Here is an 18,562-nt window from a genome sequence, read left to right on the forward strand (position 1 = left end):
CAGTTCTGTTAACCTGTTTGCACATAGTGAGGGTGGGATCAATAATGACCCCAAGGTTTTTAGCGGAAGGGGCAGGAGTCGGGCAGACACCCAGTGAGCTTGGCCACCAATCGGCTGACCATATCTCCTCCTTACCTCCGAACACCATCACCTCTGTCTTCTCCCCGTTCAGTTTCAATGAATTATATATCATCCATTGCATGACTGCCTCCATGCAAGATCTAAAGTTGGAGGCAGTCGAGATTACTGACTGGGAGAGAGAGACGAGGATCTGAGTGTCATCCGCATATGAAACTACCTCCATCCCAAAAGATCTAATTAGTCTGGCTAGGGGGGTCACATAAATGTTAAAGAGGGTCAGACTTAACGCCGATCCCTGAGGGACCCCACATTGCACAGACAGGAATGGAGATAGAAATTTGCCCAGCATCACTCTTTGCTCTCGTTGATCGAGGAAAGAGGTGAGTAGCCTGAGGGCCGTCCCCTGAACCCCGATCTCCCCCAGACGAGATGTTAAAACTGATGGAGAAAGGGTGTCAAAGGCCGCCGTAAGGTCTAAAAGGATCAGGAGGGAGGTCTGACCCTTATCCACACGTGTGCGGATATTGTCGACCACTATGGTCTGGGCAGATTCAGTGCTGTGCTCCCTCCTGAAAGCGTGCTGGGAAAGATCCAAACAGCCCGAACTTTCCACGAAGGCGGCAAGATGTTTATTTAGATGAGTTTCTAACATCTTCGCAGGAGCCGGGAGCAGTGAGATGGGGCGAAAGTTCTTGAATACCCCAGGATCAAGAGAAGGTTTCTTGAGTAAGGGTTTAACAACCGCATTTTTCCACTGTTGAGGAAAAATGCCATCCCTCATAGCCCTATTCATGATGTCAACAAGAGGGGGCAAGAGGGATTCTCTACACTGCTTCAGGATCTTAAGTGGACAGGCATCTAGGGGGGAGCCGGATTTGGTTTTATTAAGAAGAGTCTCTAGATCCTGTAAAGAGAGAGGAGGGAAAAATTCCATGCTTCCCAACGAAAGTTTCTCCGAAGGAGCAGGGACCAAATCAGCGGGGGCAGGAGGCTCAGAGGTGAGAGATCTCTGCAATTCCAAGCCGGAATAGATGTCCGAGATTTTGGTCTGAAAGAAAGAGGCTATGCTATCACAGAGTTCCTGTGAAGCAATAACCGGGTCAGGAGTCTGAAGAGTGGTGAGGGAGTCCACTATCCTAAATAGCTCTTTTGGAGAGGAGAGAGAGGTAGTAAGAGCCGTAAAATATTCTTGTTTTGTTCTTATTACTTCCAGCTTATATTTCCTTATCAGGATCTTATGGGCTTCCTTGTCCCCAAGATCCCAACTGGAGTGCCAGAGACGCTCCCGTCTTCTAGCTTCCTGTAAACAGTCCTGGAACAGTGACTTTCTTTTCAGGCCTGTGTGCTTTGAGCACAATCTAAAATTGAGTTTTTCAATATTGACATACTTGACTTCAACGTGGAAGAAAATAGAAGTAAATGAGATGAAAGGAATCTGCCTCAGACTTCTTCAATATATACAATGTTTGCAAAAAGCAAGAGGTTTCCGCAATGGAGGAGGCGAGAATGCTTTGGAAATACCAGAAATTAGATCCTGAATCAAAAGGCACTTGAGAAGGAAATGTTGCTTCTCCATATATACATATCACCAACCATAATGGTAACTGACCAAAATTAGACTTCCCCTTAGGCCTCTTACTTTGCCTATCGAAATACCAAATAGGACCCTGGAGCAAGGGTCAAATGCAGCCTCTATATCAAAGTAGTTGGACACTAGATCTTTGGTGACAGAGACTCAAAGGAAAACTTTCATTTCAACTTTTTATTGTCTAAAAGCATCATTAATTAAACAGCGAGGATAGTGCTTTGCATTTGGTTACATGAATATTTATTGCTAGGCAACATATATTTTTCTTTTCTCTCAGACAGTGAACATTTAAGAAGTGAAGTTGATTTAATAAAAAGTCTAAACAGAACTGATGCTAATTATAGAAGTATAGATACAAGCAGCCAAATCAAATTAGTGTATTCACATTTTTGCATGACATGTAATTAGCTTTAACATGAAATTACTTTCTGAATAGTGTGCACAAACGAGGAACTTTGCACAATGACTGCCCCGAATGACGAGTGGGACGGACCCCACAGACACCACAGGGACACCTTGAGGCCGGAAATAATTATTTTGGTCGGTATTCCAACACCTATATCGGGTTACTTGTAGTTCTTCTAGTCCCTAGAATGGGTAATAACTAGCGGAGCCGGATTTACTAGGCCACTTCTGCAGGTGGTGTCTTTATTCTGAAGACAAATCTGCAGAACGGAATGGCCTGTGCGGGGTGGGACGCAGGAAGTGGGCAGTAGAAGCTGTGAACTGGCAGAGGGGACATTGTAGGCACTATCGGCGACGTGGGGAGGGCTGGACAAAGTCCAGGGATGGACGGGCTTTGTCTGAACAAATGATTTCACTAGCCGGAATTTCAAGCAGCTTGAATGCCGATGTAGGACAGGGCCTCTTGTGCCTGGGTGATGCCATATAGCACCCACGTGTTCTGCTCCATCCCAACACGTAATGGGACCCACAGACCCAAGACCGCATACAATGCAGGACTTCCCCCCCACGTATACATTTAACACATTAAATACTTGCTCTGTAGAAACTCACCGTACAGGTTCTGTATGGCTATGATGTCATCAAAGCTCAGCACAAAGTTCTTTCCCAGTTTCTTGTAGTATGGGGACATCAGGGCACTCTTCACAGGCGAGTGCTCCAGACCCAGTGTGTGTCCAATTTCATGAACCATCACAATAAAGAGGTTCCGGCCCTTGCTGTTCAGGGCCCAGCGCTCGTCGTTATCAAAGTGTGCTTCACCTCGGCGTGGAAAGAAGGCATGAGCCAGTGCGCCACCTTCAAGGCAACAGAACATGGCATAAGGCAAGCGCGTTTTTGCAGAGCTACACATCGATTCATTATTAAGAATGTGGCACATCTAGGTGATGTAGTAGCATCAGATTTGCATATTACATGTTCCGTTCTGGCAATACCATATTCAATAAGGTGAAAATAGATCCTTAAAAAACAGTTACAATTTAATAGGAAAGTTAAGTCATAAATTTGTTACATAGTCAGCATAAAATAAACAAATACAATATAAATAAGGCCAGTGCCAAAGCTGGTATGCAACACGAGTTAATATTTACACAAGAATTCACTAACACTTACAAAGAGGTAGAATATTGATCTGTGAGCATTGCTATTAGTGTTCTCTGAAGTGATTAGTTTTCAGCTCCTTTTAGAATAATAGGGAGCAGGCGCAGTTCTTATGTCGCCTAGGATGCTGTTCCATATACGGGAAACAGATGGAAAAAACAGGTCTGGTATTATTAAATATTGTAAAAAGAAAAAAAGAAAACTCAAAGATATAATACTTTCTGAGCCCATTCCAACATTTAGTGAAAAAACTGCAATGCATCAACTGGCAACAGTCTAGCTAAACAGGACCAGAATAAAAGGTGCAAGACCTCATTGAACGTGGCAGTTTCTTTTGCCACACTAGAGGGATGACGATTATTAAGCAATTTCATATGAATGTGCTTTAGGTAGGTATAGCTAATACACATGGTTACTCAGAAGGGCAACAATCGTTCCTCCAGTCGATTTCAGGCCAATCTAACGGATTCCTTACTGGTTGGCTTGTAGCTACTTTTCCTTGTAATTACCAATTCAGAATACTAGTTGCCGATACATACAGCCCAGGAAACTGATAATCAACCCGGTAGTTAAGGTATGTTGGTTAACATTTGTAATGTAAATATTGGCTCCTCTGCCTCCATCCGTCTTGTAAGACTTTTAGTGACTTTCCAGAGGTGACCCTGAATGTAGGTTTCATCTAAGCTGCATTCTACAGAATGACTGGAAGCAGAGGCTGTAAATGCCAAATCTAGTGACAACGCCATGAAGTCAAAGGGTCCCGCACTAGGACTGCACTAGGGGCTGAACTGCAGTATCTGATTTCAGAGGTACCGCCAGGAGTCCGGTACACTGCGGGGCCTCCGACACGAGCGAGGAGGTCCTTTGTGAACTCAGCCCCTTACAGGTCCGAGAAAGACTACATATTTTTGCCATAGGCTCTGCAAATAATAGCGTAGGATGACAAGGAAATGTCCCAATTGGCAAGATTACAAAGTTCAAATTGATATATATTAGTGGTCACTAAACAATGGCGTGATGAAAGTCACTTTTTCAGGCACTGGCCCATCTAGTGATATTATGTTCTTATCAGCGCTGACCTGCACGGTTAGGTTGAACAATTTCCATCGACTGGACTGACTACAATCAATAGGATAAATCTTTTACCTTTTATCATTTGTTAGTTAGGCTCCTTCGCCTAAGGAATGGAATCAATATGAGCTAAGGAAGAAAACTTAAACGGAAAAACATGCCTTAATTCAAAGGATGGTTTGTCACTACATCAAATGTAAGTACACCAACAGTCATTACACTGTGGCCACGACTTCAGACGTCACTACATGGCGTGTACCATAACATCACAACTTTGCATGCAAGGTATTATGTTTTGTTGTGTAGATATCTATAGTCACTGAAAACTCACCATTAAAGGTTGGTTGTAGTACAGTGAACACAGAATAGTCCTGAAATTCCCCAAATAAGGTGTGCAATACCAGAGTTTTGCAAGAATCTACAAATCCTTACATGATCGTCAAAGATCAAACCCTGCAACTAATCTCTACAGCGCACTGTCAAAGGCCATATCCAGAGCGCATGGCCTGGCTACAGCTGGGTTGGACAATGCCACAGGTTGGGCGAAGACCTGGCAGGCTCAACAGCCAACTCCTACTACGTATATCCAACTCACACACCAAACACAATCCTTATAACCTCGCAATAATTATACACCAAGAACTACATAAACACAATGCTGACGACCTTCACAACTGCTCCAGGCCTTGGATATCCCTCAGGTGATTAGTTGTTGTGCTTTACAAATCTATATAACATCATTTAATTAAATACATACAGCTGAGGTCATGAGCATTACATTTAGTGGGCGAGTTATGGCTAGCATGACTAAATGTTCCAGTAATGGCTTTCAGTCCTAAGCATAATTTGAGTGGTATTTAGGTCGAGGACCTAAAGGCTGCGCTTGCGCAGTCTGGGGTTGGAGATTTAATGTCTCTTAGTAGCGCTGTAGAACCCGCCTCCCTGCCCCGTCTCTCCTCCATTGGCTGGCTTCCTAAACGGAGGCCAGCCATTGGAGGAGAGATGCGTCACTCCGATTTAGCCCCGTCTTTTTCGGATTTGGGGGCGTAAGTTTTGCTGTTCTTTAGACAGTGACGTTGTCTGTCACTCAGAACCTCAAAACCACGCCCCCAACTCCGAAAATGGGCGTAGTATTGAAAATGCCATTTTGCGCTGATCGTCTCTGCAAGAAGTCGCTGAATACTTCTTCCGACGGTATGTATGCTTGCTTGTTTTTCTTTTAATGTAAGCTTTTTTTTTGCTAATCTTATGTTTATTCTCTCTTTTCTAGGTCCAACATGGCCCGTGGCATCTCCCTGCAGCGATGTGCACCCGATATGCGGCTCTTTTGCAGTTTGAGGTAAGCTATCTTTTCGATTTTACTAATCTAATGTTTTTTCTCTCTTTTCTAGGTCCAACATGGCTCGTGGCGTCTCCCTGTAGCGATGTGCACCGCTGTGCACGGAGTGGTTCCGATACGCGGCTCTTTTGCAGTTTGAGGTAAGCTATCTTTTCGATTTTACTAATCTAATGTTTTTTCTCGCTTTTCTAGGTCCAACATGGCTTGTGGCGTCTCCCTGCAGCCGTGTGCACTACTGTGCACGAAGTTGTTCAGACGGGTATGTATGTTGTTGTTGTTTTCGTTTAGAGGTAAGCCATTTTGTTTTTTTTTGCTAATCTTATGTTTATTCTCTCTTTTCTAGGTCCAACGTGGCCCGTGGCGTCTCCCTGCAGCGATGTGCACCGCTGTGCACGGAGTGGTTCCGATATGCGGCTCTTTTGCAGTTTGAGGTAAGCTATCTTTTCGATTTTACTAATCTAATGTTTTTTCTCTCTTTTCTAGGTCCAACATGGCTCGTGGCGTCGCCCTGCAGCCGTGTGCACTACTGTGCACGAAGTTGTTCAGACAGGTATGTATGTTGTTGTTGTTTTCGTTTAGAGGTAAGCATTTTTTTTTTTTTTGCTAATCTTATGGTTATTCTCTCTTTTCTTGGTCCAACGTGGCCCGTGGTGACTATGTCTGTGATTAGCTCTCTATGTGGAAGTCAGTGGCTATGTATGTGGATGTCTGTAGCTCTCTATATTTGTGTGCATAGCTCTCTATGTGTGTCCAGCTGACTCTGTATGTGTGGCTCTGTAGGTTTGTCTGCGTGATACACTTTGTATGTGTGTGGCTCTGTGTGGGTGGGTCTGTATGTGTATGGGGTTGGCTCGCTCTCTCCCTAACTCTCTCTCACTACCTCACTAACTCACTATCTCTCTCACTACCTCACTATCTCTCACACTACTACACTATCTCTCACTAAATCACTCTCTCTCTACCTCACTCTCTACCTCACTACTCAACTCTCTCTTTCTCACAGCATCACAATATCACTACCACAGTAAATATCTCTCTCTCTAACACACTACTTCACAACTTCATTCTCTCTCACTACTTCACTCTCTCTCTATCTCACTACCTCACTCTCTCTACATCACTACCTCACTCTATCTATTTCTATCTCACTATCTCTCTCTCACTACCTCACTATATCACGACACACTCTCTAAAGTTCACTACATCACTCTCTCACTACCTCACAACTTCACTCTCTATCTCACTACCTCACTCTCTCTCTCTCTCTCAAATACACTAACTCACTTTCACTCTCTCATTCACTACCTCACTCTCTCTAGCTCACTACTTCACAACATCACTCTGTTTCTATCTCAATACATCACAACAAATCTCACCCTCACTACCTCATTCTTTCACTACCTCACTCTCTATCTACTTCACTCTCTCACAAAAAAACTCACTACATCAATACTCAAAATATATCTATAACACTATCTCACTCTCTCTCTCCCTAACTCTCTCCCTAACATCACTCTATCTATTTCGATATCACTCTCACTACCTCACTATAACACAACTCACTCCCTCAAAAATTCACTACATCACTCTCTCGCTAACTCACTCTCTATCTCACTACCTCACAACTTCACTCTCTCTCTCCAACTCACTACATCACTCTCTATCTCACTAACTCACTCTCTCTCTTTCTATCTCACTAAGTCACTTTCCCTCTCTCTTTCACTACCTCAATCTTTCTCTATCTCACTATGTCACAACATCACTCACTGTTTCTATCTCACTACCTCACAAAATCCCTCTCCCTCACTAACTCACTCTTTCACTACCTCACTCTCTCTGTCTCTCACTACCTCACTCTATCTACCTCACTCTCTCTCACTACATAACTCTCTATACATCACTACTCCCCTCTATATCACTATCTCACAACTTCTCTCTAAAAACATCACTACCTCACTCTCTCACTATCTCACTCTCTCTCTCACAACATCACAACTTCACTCTCTCTCTCACTACATCACTCACTCTCTATATCTCTATCTCTCTACCTCACTCTTTCTATCTCACTAACTCACTTTCACTGTCTTTCACTACCCCTCTCTCTATCTCACTACATCACAACATCACTCTCTGCTTACATCGGACTACCTCACAACATCCCTCTCCCTCACTACATCACTGTTTCAATACTTCACTCACTCTATCTCACTACCTCACTCTCTCACTACCTCACTCTCTCTCTGCTAATGCAATAGGTATCAAATATGCAAAATATTACGCTAATGCCAACAGAAATGACAATGCCATTTCTTTAGGGATAAAAAAAATTTAAAAAAAGCAATACCAATAGCTCTACCTATAATATTGCCGAGACCATTGCATTGTAACCATTGAAAGAACATTTTTACATGCTGGAATTGTGTTTTTAATAAAAACTACATTAGCACATCATCTTAATTGTGACCTCTGTTTAAACTGCAATAAGTAATTGCACCGCATCAATGACCCACGGTCCACGTCTGTAAGAGCAGGTTTTGTGGGTCAGCGGTATAGTCTTTCACTCAGGGCTATAAAGACCATGCTGGCCCGAGCGCGCAGCGTGGGATAGGAGATGTCTAGCGTCTACACGCTTTGCAGCAGAGCGCGGCACGCTTAATGGCATTTTAGCGTTGTTTTTACATGCTGGAATTGGGTTTTTAAAAAAACGTATATTTGCACATCACCTCTGTTTAAACTGCAATACGTAATTGCACCGCATCCGTGACCCACAGTCCCAAGTAAGAGCGGGCCACCTTTGTTTGCTGGGTCAGCGGTATTGTCTTTCACGCAGGGCTATAAAGACCAAGCTGGCGCGCGCGCCAAAGGCAAGCCCGTCTGAGCTCGGAGTGTGTCCAGCACCAGGGACCCTGCCAGTTTTCGGTCTCAGGTATATATGAGAAGTCAGTTACTGGCGCTGAGGGGAGGTGAGTGTTCCTCTCCAGACTTTCATAATATGAGGGGGGGGGTGAAGAGTTCAAGTGTGCCAGCTGTGAGTTTGGGGAGACTACGGTAGCAAACACCCACCTTTCTAGCTGTGAGAACACTAATAGAAGGGGGGACACAATGAAGGGGGAAACAAAAGTCCGGGCAGTCTCTTTGAGCACCGATAGCTCACTTGCAGATGCTAGCCAGCTAAACTGTAAGGGGGGACGATGTGTGATCAGCCACTCCACTACTTACTGCTAAATATGCACTCATTGAGCAAACACAAGTATCAGCTAGAATGCCTACTGCAGGATTCTACCCCTGATTTAATATTCCTAACTGAGACATGGATCAACCAATCATCTGCCCCGGATTGGAATATCGACCTTCAATCGGGTTATTCAGTATCCAGTCAGGATAGGGCAGGGAATATTGGTGGGGAAAAGCGATCATTTATCGCAACCAGCTAAAGGTGCATGTAGAGGCCATCACACAGCTATCAGCAGAGGCAATGCACTTTGTGCTGAAAGTCAACAATAGCTTCTGAAGAACCGGGTTATTTAAGACCCAGCGGCACCAGGGGCACGCCTAAAGTCTTTGGGTTCACCTGTCTTAGAATACAGAGACACGGGACTCTTCGTGGTGACGTCAACGATCGAATTTATTGACTGCAGCCAGTAACAGAAGTCCTAGAAGTCATCACGGTATGAGTTCTCAGGAGACTGCTCAATTTTACAAAGCAAGTCATCCCTTTTTATGCCAAAAATCACATTCCAGACAAATACCTAACATTTACAAACTGTCCAATCACATGTATCCACAGCAGAGGTATCGCATGACAGTAAAACCCACTTTTCAGTTGCCCAGCCCATGATCAATCATCGTTCAAACCCAACATTCTTCTTTAGACAGGTCGAACGAACCCATAATAAAAAAGGCACATCCCAATCGTAAATAGACCATAAAGAAAGGAGCAGAAACAGGTGAGAGTAGAATAAGGCATATTTGTGTGCAATAAAAGTTTATGATGTCCTGTGCTCTGATCCTTAATCTTGATCAGCTAAAGGGCAGGAACTGGTTTAACAAGGTCAGTTTCAGGCAACCGGGTCAGTTCACTCAGGTCAAACAGGAGTCAGCACGAACTGGAGCTAAGGTGTACATGTACTTAAAAGACTCGTTCAGCCACAGTCATCGGCCTATGTGAGGGCAACCACAAAATGGCTGCCATACACAAAATGGAACCCAAGGGTTCAGAACGAAACCCCTAAATACGTAGTGAATCCATCAGTCTAACATGACGAAAACACTCATACTTGCCGCACTAACTAATTACGGTTCGCTAATATCAAATTCATAACGAAACCATGACCTTTATGGAACGGGTTCAGAATTCACGGAACCTCAGACCCTCCTTTTGCCCTTACATAGGCAATAACCTAAACTCACATCAATCTGAATCCAGGTCTATATTCATCAGATCATCAAGATGTTGCTGGAGCATAATCCTATTACTTAGTACCTCTCTTGGGACAGGTCTCCTTGCACACGTAGTAGCACAGAGGCCACATATAGCAGAAGCGCACTGCACACAAAGACAGAACAGGAAAAGAATCGCTAAAGCCATCCCAATGATCATCAGAATCTTCCAGCCCCAGGTCGATAACAGTTCCCAAAACCATCCAATCAACGACCAATCTCCTTTATCCACATTTATAGACTCAGAGATCTTATGTAACTTAGAAATGGCCTGGTATACTGTAGGAGCATTGTCTGGTATGAAAACGCAGCAACTCGATTGGATCACTTTACATACCCCACCTCGATCTGCAAGTATGACGTCTAAAACCATTCGATTCTGTAACGTCATAAGGCGATCCGCTTGAAGCTTAGCGGTCAGATTACTAAGGGCACCGGCAGTTTCATTTATGGTGGATTCAACCACTCTCGTTAATTGCCGTAAGTTTCTACTGTTTGCCATAGGTCCCCAGAACGGTAGGAAACCCTTGAAAAAGTCTCCCACTTCTTGTCCAGTGGTATCTTCCTTACTGAAGACACCCCTAACGACTCTTGTTCCGTGGTAATCTACGGCAGCAGTGTACGTAGGAGGCAACAAATATGCAACATAACATGTTCCCGAAAAATCAGGGGGCAACCATGTATATGCTCTATCATAGCAGACAAAATATGTGCCCTTAGCTGCTAAAAACGGTGGGGAAGTTTGGGATGCAAAGACCTACGTCTGAGTACAAATACTCTTCCCTAACTGAGCTCTCTGATTCTTGCCTTTCCCTTGCAGACAAAAATGACCACGATGGGGTACAATCCAAATCGGAGGTGACCTTTTTCGTCTCTGCTTCTCACCCAGACTAATACAATATATCCGGTTGCATTCCAACCAACATATGCTAGTAACTCATCCTTGGGAATAGTCTCATACGTTTCGATATCTCTACTCATATTCATAACTCCCTTCACCAAGGCTTGATTACTTAAGTTATTCCTCATGGAATGCAGAGGATAAACTTCCAGGGCGTAAATGAACATAGTCCGAATAGCCCATATCGACCCATTCTGACTAAACGGTAAAATCAGATAAGGAACAACTCTACCTGTAGTATGTGGCATAAGACCACACACCCAACAATTAGTAATGTTCACTACCAACTGATGCTGGTGTAGTAGCTGTATGAATGTGTTATGTACAAATTCTGACCTAATCTGCTCGTGTTCAGGTAAGACATGAAAAGAATGCACAGAAGTAGCAGTAGAATAAGACATAGGTTGGGAGGTGGGTGCAGAAGTCAATTGGGTGGCGAAAACAATCCCACCCGCCAATGCTAACGTCATGCTTAAAAACATCAGGATACACGTTATCAGGAAACATTTGCTGTACATTTATTTACACAGTTTCCTTTTAGAGTTCTTTCTCTCAGCAGTTCTCTCGGTCCCAGGAAACTCCATCCTCTAACCGTGCTGTTCGCGGCAGTTGGTTTTCTTCTGCCAAGGAATGCGTCTGTCAGTCCAGGGAACGCCCTGAAACCAACCAGAACCGTCGACCTTGTGTCTATGGCCTGCAATCTCAAGTCTTTATACCGCGACCCTACAGCTGAGCTCGGATGGCAGCTCGAAAAAGAAAAATAGGCCAAAACAGTTTCTTGGATGAGAGAGTGCAGTTCTGAAAAAGGAGGAGAAAAAAAAATTAAACTTTCATTGTCAATTGTTTCTCGGTCGTAAATTATAACTGCCTTTACCAGGCACTGTCTGATCTGTAAATAAAAGTTCAGGCTCAGTGGTGTCCAATTTCAAATGTGGAGGTACAGCTGCTTGTAGAATGTCGTCGTCCTCTCGTTCAGAATTTGTCCATACTAGATGTGCATCGCTAAACGGCATGAACTTCGGCACTCGTTCTGTCTCTGAATCACCAACACCATCACGTACCCACTGGTCGTACGGCAGAGGTAAAGGCACCCTCTTACAATGTACGCCGTGGATCCAATTTTTCTTCCCGAAGACCTTCACCGAAGTTCTTGTGGACAGGAGCACTTGGTGGGGGCTGGTCCAGCGGGGCTGCTCGTTTTTGGTCCGCTGAAAATTCCTCACTAGGACCCAGTCACCGGTATTGATGGTGTGACCTGGATCCACAGATGCTGGTGGCAAGTTATGAACCTGTTGATGCAAGACACGCAATTTAGCCGTCAAATCATACAAATAGTCCACCAACACAGGATATTCGATGTCACTAAACTTCACTGGCCTCGGCACTCCCCACACATTCGCCGGACGGCCAAAAACAATTTCATAGGGACTAAAGCCAATCCGGGAATGTACTGTAGTTCTAGTCGACAAAAGTGCCAACGGCAAAGCATCTGGCCATTGGAGACCAGAACTCGCCTGAATTTTGGCTAACTTTAGCTTCAAAGTGCCATTGTAACATTCCACTAGTCCAGCTGATTGGGGGTGATTTGCAGCATGGAACTTCTGTTGGATTCCTAAACCCTCACACACTCTCTTCATAACCTTCCCCACAAATTCTCTCCCATTATCACTCCATACCATCCTTGGCAATCCGAACCTAGGGAAATATTCTTTGAGCAAGACTCTAGCTGTGGACAAGGCCGTATTGTCTTTTAGGGGGTATGCCTCTACCCATCTAGAAAAAGCACAAACAACTACAAGGACGTATTTCAGGTTGTTACACCTTTCCATGTGGATAAAATCCAATTGCAGAACCTCGAATGGATACGTCGGAGGCGCAAAGTGACCAGCTGGAGTTGGAGTTCCCTTGCCAGGATTATACATCAGACACACCATACAATTCTTGACCACATTCTCAGCACATTTGGGAATTCCAGCATTCTGCCATACTGGAGCCAACCGCTTACAAATTCCTTTCACACTAATGTGAGACAAACCATGTGCCATAGTAACCACTGCAAACACGTACGCATCTGGCAACATCCATCTTTGGTGTTCTGACAATTCAACCCAACCCAACAACCAGTCGAATCCAATCTACCCGTAGTTTCTCTCCAAACATTCTTCTCACTTTCAGTAGCTTCAGCCTGTATCGATTTCACACTCTCAATCGTATCTATGCACATTCCAACATCACCAATCCATCTCGCAGGGCCTGCCACATACATTCGACTCATCAGATTTCTTGCTGTGTCTTTCGCAACTTCATCCGCAAACGCATTACCACGGCCAACATCATCCGTAACCTTCCGATGAGCACTACACTTCACAATCGCAACTTGCTTCGGCAAAATAAGTGACTCGAGAAGCTCATTCACTAACTGTCCATGCTGAATCTTAGTCCCATGGGATGTCAAGAATCCCCTTTCTTTCCACAAGCGTCCAAAACTATGAGCAACACCAAACGCGTACTGGCTATCGGTGTACACATTCACTCTCTTTCCCTAAGATAAAATACACGCTCTTGTTAATGCAATCAACTCTGCTGCTTGCGTCGAAATATGGCTCACTTGTGCAGTTTCAACAATCGTACATAATGTCGTTACGGCATATGCTGCAGTCGTATCACCATTCGGGAGCTTATAGCATGACCCATCAACCCATAGTGTACCATCAGGATCCAAAAGAGGAGTGTCTTTCAAATCGACTCTCCCCTTTGTTTCCTCTTCCGTCCTCAAAAAACAATCATGCTGTTCCTGATCATCTGTATCCACAGAGATAGGCTATAATGTCGCTGGATTCAGTACATTGCACCGCTTGATGTGCACATGACTAGCCAAAAGCGTCAACTCATAACCCGACAACCTCGCACTAGTAAGGTGTTGAGTCTTGGTTCGATTTAATAAAGTATCCACTGCATGTGGAACCATCACAATCAACGTATTATCCATCACCAGTCCAGCAGACTGTCGGATAGAAACAGCCGCTGCCGCTGTAGCTCTCAAGCAACTCGGCAACGCTCTAGCTACCGGATCTAATGTTGATGAAAAATACGCGCATGGACGCTGCTTGTCCCCAAAAGATTGTGTCAACACTGACAACGCACATCCCTCTCTCTCGTGCACATACAACGTGAAAGGCTTGTTATAGTCTGGAGTACCCAACACAGGAGCAGAACACAATGCATCACGCAACTCAGAAAAGCTTTTCTGACAATCGTCCGACCACGGAAGAGGATTCTGTGTATCTTTACAAGTCAAAGCCAACAGAGGTTTCGCTAATAGAGAGAAATTTGGAATCCACTGTCTACAATACGACGTGATACCCAAGAAAGCACGCACTTCTCTCTGTGTACTTGGCACAGTCATTCGAGCAATCGCTTGAATTTGTTCTGGGGTCAACCTTCTTCCCTCCTTCGACAAGAGATGACCTAAGTAGGTCACTTCTTGGCGACAAAACTGCAACTTTGAAGGTGACACTTTATGATGCAAGTCAGACAAATGTCGTAACAAAGAAAGAGTAGCTTCTTTACAAGTTTTCTCATCATCAGCGGCCACTAACAGATCATCCACATACTGAATAAGAGCAGCACCAGCAGGCAACACAAGAGTATAAAGTTGAGTTTTCAAAGCCTGACTATAGATAGAAGGACTTTCACAATAGCCTTGGGGAGCTCTCTTAAACCGGAAGCTTCGGCCTCCTAAAGAGAAGCCAAAAATATCTCTACTCTCCTCAGCAATTGGAATGCTGAAGAAAGCATTCTTCAGATCTATAACCGAAAACCAGGCAGCTGAAGCCGGAATCATGGTCACTAAAGCAGTAATGTCTAGGACAACTGGGAACTCTGGCAGGACAATCTTATTAACTTCTCTAAGATCGATCACAAACCTGTAGACAGGTGGCTGAGAAGAATCAGTACGCTTCAAGACAGGCAAAACTGGACTGTTACACACATTACCTCTCGTTTCTTCAATCACATCTTTCTCAATTAAATCATAAATAATCGCTAAAAGCGCTCTTTCACCATCACTCGAAATCCTGTATTGGGGAATACGTGGCAATTTGACATTCGCTTTAAGCGTTACAACGTAAGGTGGAATCTCCAAAAGAACCACATCATTAGGACCAGTAGCCCAAAGAGTATCAGGGAGAGAACACAATTCCGGTGGAAGCCGATCTTTAGACAAATACATCGGAGAGATCACTTACTTACCCAATGTAAGTTGTACTCCCGAAGGAGAACAATGCAATGTCGCATTCAACCTTTTCAACAAATCCAAGCCTAACAAATTCTCACCACAACCGGTCGTTAAAATGAGAGGTGCTTCCAACTCACAAGGCCCTATAGAAAGAGACAAGGGACTAGAAACTGGGTTACGAACTGGGGCGCCAGAGAATCCTACCGAGACATTCGTTAAACCAGACAAAGGTGCGCCAGGGAGTTTAGAGTGCATGATTGAACTCTTCGCTGCACCAGTATCCAAAAGAAAAGGCTCTACCACACCCGATGTGGCTACTGCAACATAAGGCCCACTCTGATCTACTGGAACCGACACTACTCCCTCTCTTTGTCCATGGCTGTCCTAGCAATCATTATAATCAGCATTCTCACTCTCAACATAATAGTCATCAGCATAGAATTGAGTCGACTGACCAGATGCCATTTTCTGTTGATCAAAGCAATTCATAGAATTTTGTGGGGGAAAGGAACGTTCGTTCTGAGGAAACGCACCACGTCCTCTACCCCTTGACACTTGTTGAAAACCACCACGACCTGTCGGGGCCGGCATACCGCTCGCAGGTTGTCGTAACACAGGGAACTCATTTTTATAATGACCTTCCTCCTTACAATACGCACACTGATTCAAACCCAAGGGTGGGCTCGGAGGAAAATACCCAATGTTCTGTTGCGGTCTCTGAAATGCCGGAGGTTGCTGAAACTGTGGGCGTTGCTGTGATTCTTAGTGATTCGAGCGAGGCGGATACGCCTGCTGCAAAAGAACCTTCGTCTTTAAGTCTTTAGTCTTTTTCTCTACTCTATCTTTTTCGTCCTTATCCCTATTCTCATATCTGGGCCGACGAAGAAACAGCCCAAGAACTTTCAGAATCTTTCAACTTATTACATAGTTCAGGCAGTAAGTTAAAGACGAACTTATCTACGAACAATCTTTGCCCACCTTCCGTACTCATATCCTGTCCACTATGATCTATAAATGTCTCTTCAAATCTAGTAAAGAAATCAGATACACTTTCGTCCTTCTTTTGCTTACATGCTGCTAACTTTTCCCAATTTACTCGTAACGCTGGCATCGTCGTTTTCATAAGATTTATAATTCTGCCAGGTAGATCTGCCACTAGAGCCTCAGGTTTAGCACCACCAACCTGTCTAGCGTCCGCAGCAGCAATATTGAGCCATGTGTCACCTAATTCAACAGCATGATCCTCATGACAAATCTTTGCCCATAGAGGTTGAGGTACTACATTACCCAACAGCATATCTATATCAGCCAAATTCATGATGCATGCGTCAACTGTCTGGGACAATTCTTTGTAATAGCCAGCTGGATTTTTACGGGGATCAGGTAAAGACTGTTTAAGGGCCAAAACTTCTACTCTCTTCCATGGCACATGTACCCATACTCTTTGAAAATGAGGCAGAACAGTTGGATTAGCGTTTGGGTCCCCTTCTCTCCAAACTGGGGGAACCTCTCTCATTGGATACTGTCGTACCTTTCTCCTAACTGCGGAATCAGGCTCAAACAGTCGCTGAGAAGGGAAATCGCTCCTTAACGCAAGTACCATCGCAACTGCATTCTCAATTCCGGAACCCACTATCATCCCTTTCGCAAACTCAGACTGGACGTTTAGCAATTCTACAGGGACTGAACCCAAATCATTATCTTCCCATTCCTCATGAAGGAAAGTACACATAACTTCAAAAACATACCTTTGCTTGGGTGCTTCCCACTGCTGGAAAACATCCATAACTGACTCTAAGTTATACCTCGAAACATTCGAAACCCATCTGCGAGCCAAGAGATCTAACACTGCCCGTTCTTCGGGACCAGGTAGCTGACTACGCATTTGTTTACGTGCAGAAACAGGGGTCATACTCAATGACCCAAAGAAAGGAGACAAAAGAACAGTAACAGTATCAGTCATTCGTTGTCGAGCAGAAGGAGAAGCTGTCATAAGGACAGGAGGCAAAGTATTTTGAGGTGATAGAAGCGTAGGGTTAGTAGCAAGAGAAGTTGAAGGTACAGGAGAATAAGGCAAAGTAGTTCCAGACAAAACTGATAGCAAAGTTGGTGGCCCCAGAGGAGGCTGCGCCATAGGAGGAAGAACCAGCTGAGGAGGAGGCGGTGGCGGAACAGCAACAAGAGGTTGTGCAACTGGAGGTTGCGGAGGTGCCGTAGCACTCTGTGCATAAGGGGGTGGCAATCTCAACAAATGTGACATCAAAGGATCCTTCTCAGGGTCCTTTGTTACATTCTCAAGAAGAGATGGCAAAGCTGGATAACATTTATCAATAGCCATATTATGTTGCCTATCTGACACCTCAATTGCTTTATCTTCTTCGTTTTCTTTAAACTGCCTAGCAGCTTGCATTATTGATACATCCTTTTTTCTTTTATCTCTTTTAGCCCGTTTAATTTCTCGTTGTCTGGCTTCTTTACGCCAAAGGCGAAAGGAGTCAAACATTGCCGGCCGGGCTTTCTTCCTAAATAATTTAGTTTCTAAATTGTCTAAAATCTCTGTATTAAAGCTACCATGTTGGGGCCATAGTAAGACACCATCTTTTCTACTGTAGTGGACCCATACTTCATTGAACGTAATGGGGCCCATGCCGTATTTAGAATAGAGCTCATAAGTCGGAGTTCCAATTGGAGGTATCGGACATGAATCCTCCAATCGGGAATCCCTGTTACAACCACAACAAAATATTCTCCCAATTTTGCTAAGACTAGGCATCTTCGCTCACTAATCTAGCTTCAAACTTCAAGGGATTATCTACAACGATAGTCTCGCAAATATACGAGTCCCTCGGCTTTGGAAATTGCAATTTTCAAATCAAAACTAAGGACCAAACAAACTAAGAACCAAGAACCAAAAACTAAGGACTGGGAGCGCCGCACTTATACTTAACTGAGGTATCAGTCACGCCACCAGAAGACCCGTCTATCGTCTCGCCTTACAAAGCATCACAAAGGGTGTCCAAGACAGGGCGACAGTCAGGGCAGCAGTCCTTCGTAGCCGTCCAGAAAGTGGGAAACCTCGCAAAGACCTTCAGTCCACGTTCGACATACCGGGGTCAATGAAGTGGGGGCCCTCTTCCGAAATTTCCTCACGAAACTCCTCACGATCTTTAGGCTTGGCCCGGTACCGCTGAAGTCGCCCGACGTTGGGCGCCAACTGAAGAACCGGGTTATTTAAGACCCAGCGGCGCCAGGGGCACGCCCAAAGTCTTCGGGTTCACCTGTCTTAGAATACCGAGACACGGGACTCTTCGTGGTGACGTCAAAGATCGAATTTATTGACTG

At 44.4% G+C, this 18,562-nt stretch overlaps 1 protein-coding gene across 1 annotated transcript in view; it reads right to left on the reverse strand.

The window, feature by feature from the left end:
• The window catches only part of MMP28 (matrix metallopeptidase 28), a 515,249-nt gene that overhangs the window by 219,824 nt on the left and 276,863 nt on the right, over positions 1-18,562 (reverse strand). The window contains exon 5 of the mRNA XM_078679617.1: positions 2,687-2,929. Coding sequence (XP_078535743.1) covers positions 2,687-2,929 — 243 coding nt within the window. The remainder of the gene's footprint in view (positions 1-2,686; positions 2,930-18,562) is intronic.

The sequence above is a fragment of the Lissotriton helveticus genome, chromosome 3_1 (genome assembly GCF_964261635.1).
Source record: "Lissotriton helveticus chromosome 3_1, aLisHel1.1, whole genome shotgun sequence".
Lineage (NCBI taxonomy): Eukaryota > Metazoa > Chordata > Amphibia > Caudata > Salamandridae > Lissotriton > Lissotriton helveticus.